General features: G+C 60.3%; 1 protein-coding gene across 1 annotated transcript; it reads left to right on the plus strand.

The window, feature by feature from the left end:
* Positions 1 to 591: 591 nt before the first annotated feature.
* On the plus strand, positions 592 to 7,960 carry SPATA20 (spermatogenesis associated 20). Its single transcript, XM_014541177.1, has 16 exons — positions 592 to 848; positions 966 to 1,145; positions 1,236 to 1,300; positions 1,478 to 1,632; positions 1,720 to 1,863; positions 1,962 to 2,163; positions 2,503 to 2,633; positions 2,733 to 2,837; positions 3,050 to 3,124; positions 3,220 to 3,429; positions 3,516 to 3,708; positions 4,029 to 4,197; positions 4,465 to 4,676; positions 6,171 to 6,370; positions 7,370 to 7,450; positions 7,598 to 7,960. Exons 1-16 carry the CDS (start codon positions 772 to 774, stop codon positions 7,766 to 7,768), a joined length of 2,370 nt encoding a protein of 789 aa, XP_014396663.1. The 5' UTR covers positions 592 to 771; the 3' UTR covers positions 7,769 to 7,960.
* The last annotated feature ends 572 nt before the right edge of the window (positions 7,961 to 8,532 follow it).

Raw genomic sequence — 8,532 nt, forward strand, 5'->3', positions numbered from 1 at the left:
GTCGCTACTGCGTGCCCTGTGCCTGCTGGGCCCCAGGTCCAGGCATCCCAGGCGGGCGGACGGGTGGGCGCTGGTCTTCAGTGCATGCTTGGCCAGCCTCTCACGCCTGACCCCTCCCCCTCTGCACTACCCAGTTGGCGCCCTGGCCCTGGCCCTGGCAGTAGCGTCCTCCTGCCCTCCAAGCCCCTGCCCTCCAGCTGCAGGGCAGTTCCCCTGGGACTCTGTTGGGACCCCTCCTCCAGGAAGCCTTCCTTGAACCCCAATGCTAGGCCAGGGTTTTTGTCTGACAGCACCCCTGGGCTGGCCTGTCACAGCCCTGATTGGTGCAGGGGCCTGTCATGAATTAGGCTACCCTGCAGCACCGCCCTCCAGACTGAGCCCCCTGAAATCAGGGTCAGTTTCTGATTTACCAGGGGTCCTGGCAGACTGGTAAGGGACCTGGCCCTGCAGAAGTGCCACGTGAGTCGATGTGGAGTGGGGGGTGCTCTCTTGATTTTCCTCTCATTGCCCCCAACCTGGTCCAGTCCCAGACTCAACTCTTCTCGCCCTGTCCAGCCACCGGCACCGGGCGGCCTTTCTGCCCGATCCCACGCCAGGCATGCCAGAGACACCCCCAGAACCATCATCCTGGGGAGGGGGCCCGGCCAGGGGGAGAGAATGGAGCCTGAACAACCATTCTGCCCATTGTGACTTGCCCTGACCTCACAGTCATTATCCTTCCCACCGCCAGGCCGAGAAGTTGGGGGAGACTAACTTGGCAGGGAGCCCCCAATGAGCCACCTTTCTTCATCCCCCCCAAAACATAAGGGGGAGCACAAAGGCCACAGTCTCCCCCGTGGTTCAGAAAGGTGGGTTGGGCTGGGAGCAGGGGGTTCCGGGAGGGGTGCCAGAGGGCAGGGGTGGGGGGAAGTGGGCCTCTGGAGTGGTGGAGGGAGACCCCTGGCCTGACCCACCTGCTGGCGCAGGGGTGGCTCCTCCCGGGACAAGGACCGCAGTGTGTCGGTCAGCAGTTCAGTGTCCATGCCGGCCGGAGGGAAGGGCAGCCGCACGAACTGCGCCCAGTCCACACCCCAGAAGGTCCCCAACCGCCTCATCAGTGAGAAGTCACCGTACCTCCTGCAGCATGCCTACAACCCTGTGGACTGGTGAGTGCCCCTCCTGATGCCCTTCCTGGGGCGGCCGGGCTCTCAGCTCCTCCTGGGCTCCTGAGTGACGCCTCACCCCGCCCGGCCTAGGTACCCTTGGGGTCAGGAAGCCTTCGACAAGGCCAGGAAAGAAAACAAGCCCATTTTCCTTTCAGGTAATGCACCGGCCTCCCCTGGCATGGGGGGAGGGGGCAGGCAGAGTGGTGGTAGACAGGGGCAGGGGACCTCCCGGAAAACCAGAGGTCAGGGTTTTCACAGTCCAGTGGGCCCCCTTGGCTGGCACCCCTCCGACCAGTCCCTGGTCCCCACGGCGGCCCATGGCCCCATTCCAGTGGGGTACTCCACCTGCCACTGGTGCCACATGATGGAGGAGGAGTCCTTCCGGAACGAGGAGATTGGCCGCCTGCTCAATGAGGACTTTGTCAGCGTAAAGGTGGACCGGGAGGAGCGACCAGACGTGGACAAAGTGTATATGACCTTCGTGCAGGTGCGTGGTCTTCCCACGGGGGGGGAGGGGGGGTTGTGCAGGCACAGGGGGCGGGCGTCCCCCTCACCCTTGCCCTCTCTCCACCAGGCCACCAGCAGTGGTGGGGGCTGGCCCATGAGTGTGTGGTTGACTCCCAACCTCCAGCCCTTTGTGGGGGGCACCTATTTCCCCCCTGAGGATGGCTTGACCCGCGTTGGCTTCCGGACGGTGTTGCTGAGAATACGGGATCAGGTGGGTGTGAATGGGGGTGGTGGTGGCAGGGGTCAAGGGCGAGGGAACCAGGGACCCCCACCCAAGCTGACCTCCAGGTCTGCTCCTGCCTTGCACAGTGGAAACAGAACAAGAACGCGCTGCTAGAAAACAGCCAGCGTGTCACCACAGCCCTGCTGGCCCGGTCGGAGATCAGCACGGGTGACCGCCAGCTGCCGCCCTCTGCCGCCACCATGAACAGCCGCTGCTTCCAACAGCTGGATGAGGGCTATGATGAGGAGTACGGCGGCTTCGCCGAGGCCCCCAAGTTCCCCACACCAGGTCAGTGCCCCCCCTGCCCACCTCACCCCAGCCTGGCCTTCTGATGCCTGTCCTGGCCCATGGCTTGGTCACTATCCTCCCGTTCTCCGTACTCCCATCCTGTCAGTAGCTATCGAATCAAGACCTGACTTATGACCTTAACAGTGACCCTGACACTGACCTGAATATAGACCTTCTCTGCTCTGGGGTGACCACTGACCCCCTGACCCCAAGCCTGTCAGAGAGACTGCCTTGTTGTGTGAAATCCTAACCCCAGCCTGGCCAGAGGCCTGCTGACCAGCCAGATCTGCACCCTCTGTTCCCCCCATTCTCTCGCCCACGTGCTCCTGGTGCCCGCAGTGATCCTGAGCTTCCTGTTCTCCTACTGGCTCAGCCACCGACTCACCCAGGATGGCACCCGGGCCCAGCAGATGGCCTTGCACACCCTGAAAATGATGGCCAACGGGGGCATCCGAGACCACATAGGGCAGGTGAGGGGGGCTAGATGCTCCCCGGAGGGGACAGCAGGAGGCAGTGGGATGGGGGCAGAGGCTGGGGTCAGCCTCCAGACCCATGTCCCGCCTGTACAGGGCTTTCACCGCTACTCCACGGACCGCCAGTGGCACGTCCCCCACTTTGAGAAGATGCTGTATGATCAGGGGCAGCTTGCAGTGGCCTATTCACAGGCCTTCCAGGTGACCCCTGACCCCAGCCCATCTACCTACTCCTGGCTGCTCCTCCCAGGGTCTTTCTGGTACCTTGTGGCTCCCCCTTGACCCCACTCCCAATCCCCTTCCAGAAGGCCAGTACCCAGGTCCCCTCCCCACTCTCCTGGGAGGATGTTGCCCGCCCCCCTATACTTAGGCTGCCCAGGGACCTCTGTTGACAGCCTCCTTCCTCCCCTCAGATCTCTGGTGATGAGTTCTATTCCGACGTTGCCAAAGGCATCCTGCAGTATGTGGCTCGGAACCTGAGTCACCGGGTGTGTGTCCACTGAGGCAGGCGGGCCTGGCTGCGGGAGGGCTCGGGGCCTCCGCCGTGCGGAAGGCTGGGGCAGCAACTCTCCCCTCCCCACAGTCTGGAGGCTTCTACAGCGCAGAGGATGCAGATTCGCCTCCCGAGCGGGGCATGCCGCCCAAAGAGGGTGCCTTCTATGTGTGGACGATCAAAGAGGTTCAGCAGCTGCTTCCAGAGCCCGTGCTGGGTGCCACGGAGCCGCTGACCTCCGGCCAGCTCCTCATCAAGCACTACGGGCTCACGGAGGCCGGCAACATCAGCCCCAGTCAGGTGAGGACTGGGAGCCTGGGAGGGGCAGGGAGCTGGGCGGGAGGACAGGCTCATGGGCTCTCTCGGACAAGAGCTATTCTCCGCAGGACCCCAAGGGGGAGCTGCAGGGCCAGAACGTGCTGACCGTCCGGTATTCTCTGGAGCTGACCGCTGCCCGCTTTGGCCTGGAGGTGGAGGTTGTCCGGACCTTGCTCAATGCAGGGCTGGAGAAGCTCTTCCAGGCCCGGAAACGTCGGCCGAAGCCGCACCTGGACAGCAAGATGCTGGCCGCCTGGAACGGTGGGGCGGCCGTGTCTGAAGCCTGACCCGTTCATAGAATTACCCTTCACAAGGCCCCTTCCGTGTGTCCGACACCTGCTGTATATTCATTTTCCCCTAATCAGGTTTATTATCTCTGGCCTGAGGCTCAGAGAGTTAGGTAACTCAGCCAGGGTCACAAACAGGGGCTAGGAGCCCAGCCCTGCCTGGTGCTGGAGCTCAAGTCCTACCCCCTCACTGAATGGCTCCAGCGAGGCGTCAGGGCTTGGGGGGAATTAGGGGGGACACACCTGGAGGGCCTCGGCCTGCTTCTCACGACCACTGGTGTCACCTCCCTCTAGGACTGATGGTATCTGGCTACGCTGTGACGGGAGCTGTCCTGGGCATGGAGAGGCTGGTCAACTACGCCACCAATGGTGCCAAGTTCCTGAAGCGACACATGTTTGACGTGGCCAGCAGCCGTCTGATGCGGACCTGCTACGCAGGATCTGGGGGGACCGTGGAGCACAGGTGGGGGTGGGCAAGCAGCTGAGGAAGGCTGTCTCCCTGGGCACCCAAGCTATCTCTGCTCCTATCCTCCCCTCTGGGTAGACTCCAATCCTGGCTCTGCCATCTGCCGGCTGTGAACTTTTGACCATCTTGGGCCTACTTGCTCATCCGGGAAATGGGCTAATGGTACCCACTGGAGAGGTAGATATTTTGTGTTAAATGAAAGAATGCACAAAAAGGGCCACTTCTGTGAAAGTCTCTCTCCCCTCCCCCTGCCTGTCTTCTCAGCAACCCGCCCTGCTGGGGCTTCTTGGAGGACTACGCCTTCGTGGTGCGGGGCCTGCTGGACCTGTACGAGGCCTCGCAGGAGAGTGCGTGGCTCGAGTGGGCTCTGAGGCTGCAGGATACGCAAGACAGGCTCTTCTGGGACTCTCGTGGTGGCGGCTACTTCTGCAGCGAGGCTGAGCTGGGGGCTGGCTTGCCCCTGCGACTGAAGGATGGTCAGTGAGGGGTTGCAGAGCTGGCCTGGTTTCCTGGACCCAACGGGGGCTTGGCTTACCCTGCAGGCGGCGTAAGCTGGGTGGGTGGTGAAGAGCCAGCGGGGGCAGGGGCCAGGCCCTCCTGGGTACACATCTCCATCACTTACTCACCAAGTGACTTTGGGCTGGTCTCATTCTATTTCAGCCTCATTTTCTTAATATGCAAAGTGGAGTGAACACTGGTGCTAGCTTACAGGGTTGACGTAAAGATGAACTGTTCTGTGAATGTGCTTAGCACAGTGACTGGCATGCCTGGATTCATATATCGGACAAGGCTGGCTTGTTTCCTCCTCTCATGAAGCTTACAGTGTAGCAGGGGAGACAACTAATAAATAGTAATACGTAATGCAAAAATGCACGCACAAACACATAGTTAAAATTGTGAGTGCCATGAGGAAGTATGAGGCCTTCATTCTGCATCCTGTCCCCTAACTTTCCTCAATAGCACTTACCATCACATGACATGTCTGGTCTGTTAATGGTCCCCCCTGCTCCTCACCCGGTCTTGAAAGCAGGACTTTGCCACTGCTGCATTCCCAGGTTCTAGCATAGGCCTGGCACATAGTTGGTGCTCAACAAACATTAGTTTGATGAATAAAAGGCACTGAGAGAGAACAACAGTGGAGCAGAACTCAGCTGGAGGGAGGTCAGACTAAACCAGTGACAAGTTCATTTAAGCAAGGGTCAGAGGACAAGATGGGGCCCTGTGGTCATGGAGGAGTTGGGAGGGTGGTATGGGAGGGGATTTCAGGCAGAGGGAACAGCCTCTGAGAGGCCTGGAAAGGGCAGCCTTGTGCCATGGAGGATGGAGGCAGAGATGAGCTTGTGAGAGAGAGTGCCCAGGTGCGGAGGGGGCCTGGCTCCCTGCACGTCTTGTAGGCGTGGCAGGGAGTCCAAGGCTCTGAAGGGTTTTAAGTGGACTGTGACCTGCTCTGATTAGATCTAAGAATGTCACTCTGACTGATGGTGGAGAAGCGATGGGGCCAGGGGAAGCAGGGAGATAGGTTAGGAGGCTGTTTGTTAATGGCATTCAGTTCAGGCAAGCGCTGGCAAAGGCCTGGACCAGGGAGAAGTGTGAGAGGGGACAAGTAGAGGATTTGGGTCTTTTCTGGCTGCAGAGCCAGCTGTCTCATGGAGAAATTAGAAGTGGGAGGTGAGAGAAAGGGAGGGACCAGGAGAATGCCACCCTGGCTGGCAGCTGGGTGGTTGAATGGAGGTGTCATCAGTGGGATGGGAGAACCAACAGTTCATCTAGGACAGGGGAGATGACCATGCATGTGGGAGAGCAAAGGCTCCATCACTGCTGTGCTGGCATTCCACTCAGACCTGGGCCAGGGTGGGTGGACAGGGACTCCTCTCCTTCCCATCCCTCTAGCCAGCCTGGCCACAGTCCGGGGTCAGGGTCCCGGAGCCCAGGGACCCTCCCTTAGGGCTCTGCCCCCATGCACCCTGCAGACCAGGATGGTGCCGAGCCCAGCGCCAACTCCGTGTCGGCCCACAACCTGCTTCGGCTGCACGGCTTCACGGGCCACAAGGACTGGATAGACAAATGTGTGTGCCTGCTGACCGCCTTCTCTGAGCGCATGCGCCGTGTCCCCGTGGCATTGCCCGAGATGGTCCGAGCCCTTTCGGCCCACCAGCAGACCCTCAAGCAGGTGGGGTGCCGAGGACACTTGGGCTCGGAGCCTGGGTGGGAGGGAAGCTAGTGTCACAGTGGGAGATGGGGACATGGGGCCGTCCCCCAGAGCTCAGGCCCATGAGCGTGTGGCCATCTAGGAGTGTCTGTGCTCAGGGGTCTCGGCGGGAACAGCTGTAAGGGCCGCTCTGTACAGGTGGAGGGGTCTGTGAGTGTGCGTCTGAGACAGGCCTCTGGCACAGGCAGGTGCTCTGTGAGTGCCTGTGACTGGGGCGCTCAGAGCCGGGGACAGGAGGCAGGGGCCCTGTGGGTGGTGGTCCCCAGGGCAGATAAAATGCTTCTCTGTATGTCTCCATGTACCGTGTAGTTGGGTCTGCTGGTGTGTGTGCAGTTATATGCCGTACGTTTGCATGCTTGCCTGTATATCTCTCCGTGTGTGTGTGTGTGTGTGTGTGTGTGTGTGTGTCTGTTGCTTGTGTATGTGGTACCTGCCTCTATGTGGGCATATGTGATGACTCTGTCTCTGTGTGTATGGTTCTCTGTGTGTTTGTACCGTGTGAGTGTGTGTGTCCATGAGCCCATGTGTGCGTCTCCTAGGTGTCTCTGCCCATGTGTGCGTCTCCCCATGTTCGTGTCTCTGTGTGTTTGTACCGTGTGAGTGTGTGTGTACATGAGCAGGTGTCTCTGCCCATGTGTGCGTCTCCCCATGTTCGTATCACTACCACTATGCATGACACCTTACGTATTTGCATGCACATGCGTGTGTGTGTGTGTGGGGGGGTGAGTTTGTGTCCTGCCTTGCCCATCCGTGAATCTGAGGCGGCCTCCTGGTGGCTGGTCTGGGGAATGCTGAGCAGAGTCCCATTCTTCTTAAGGATATAGGGGGTGAAGGGACGATGGGGAAGCCCTGGTAGGTCTGGGTCCAGCCCCCCTGCACCTGACACTGGAGGGTGCCCGGGTGAGGGGGCTGGGGCCCTATGGTTGATGGGTCCCTGAGTTCCCTTCCTGTTGTACCCAGATCGTCATCTGTGGAGACCCCCAGGCCAAGGACACCAAGGCTCTGGTGCAGTGTGTCCACTCCATCTACATCCCGAACAAGGTGTGCGGCTATGAGCCTGGCCCCGCCCTCTCCTCCTCGGCTCCCCAGCATCTCCTCCTCTGCAGGCCTGGGGAGAGGAAACCCCCCAGTGGGCCCTGCCAGTGTCCCAGCAGCCCCAGGTGACCCCTCTCTCCTGCCACCACCCAGGTGCTGATTCTGGCCGATGGGGACCCCTCGAGCTTCCTGTCCCGCCAGCTGCCCTTTCTGAGTACCCTGCGGCGGCTAGAGGACCGGGCCACCGCCTACGTGTGTGAGAATCAAGCCTGCTCCATGCCTATCACCGAGCCCAGTGAACTGCGAAAATTGCTGCATCACTGACTGCCGGGCCCCCCTGGGCTGGGACTGGAGCAGGAGGCGGAGCTCCCCAACCCACCAGAGAATGGCCCTGCAGGGCCCCCGCAGAGCCTGCGGCCAGCCCTGGGCACCCTGTCACCAGGTGACCTGGCCATCCACACTGATCCCATGGGCACCCACTCACCTTGAAATAAACCTAACAGTGTCCCGCGGTGACCTCGGGGCCTTGTCCTTGCTTGTGAGAGAGGGGCCTCAGACTCCAGCCCAGGCCTAGCAGCCCAGGCCCCCTCCTTCTGGGAGCCCCTAACGGACCCCTCTGCCTTCTCAAATTCCTCCTTCACCTTCAGAGGTCACCCTGCCCCTGGCCATGGTCACTGTGGTCTGGATAAAATTGAGGTCAGAGGACCAGTAATGACCAGTGACCACCGAGGGAAGGGTGGGAGTGGAGTATGGACTTGCCCAGGAGGGGAAAGGCCAATTCTTGCCCTCAGGTGGGGTTGAGCAAGGAGCCTGCCCCCGCTTCCCATCATCCCCTCCTGTTTTAAGCTGGGGAAGGGGCAGGAAGATGCTTTCTACTAACTTTTATTTTCCATGAAATGGCAACATTTGCATACACTCCAGCACATGTGGGAGCTGCTGTTAGCAGGACCAAGGATGTTTCTTTTGGGGTGTCCATGCAGCCCTCAGCCTCAGCAGGATGGAGCCAAGCCTTCCTGCAGGACATCCAGGTCAGGGGCAGAGTTCCTCTCACTTGGAACGCCTATTGAGTTGGAAGTCCTTCTCCGAAA

The sequence above is a fragment of the Myotis brandtii genome, unplaced genomic scaffold (assembly GCF_000412655.1).
Source record: "Myotis brandtii unplaced genomic scaffold, ASM41265v1 scaffold265, whole genome shotgun sequence".
Classification (NCBI taxonomy): Eukaryota; Metazoa; Chordata; class Mammalia; order Chiroptera; family Vespertilionidae; genus Myotis; species Myotis brandtii.

Bases quoted from the DNA above. Each gene is read 5' to 3' on its own strand.
- SPATA20 (XM_014541177.1), top strand. From the start codon at position 772: ATGAGCCACCTTTCTTCATCCCCCCCAAAACATAAGGGGGAGCACAAA. The intron at 1,301-1,477 runs GTAATGCACCGG...GCCCCATTCCAG, and splicing joins CAAGCCCATTTTCCTTTCAG to TGGGGTACTCCACCTGCCAC. The intron at 4,677-6,170 runs GTCAGTGAGGGG...TGCACCCTGCAG, and splicing joins GCCCCTGCGACTGAAGGATG to ACCAGGATGGTGCCGAGCCC.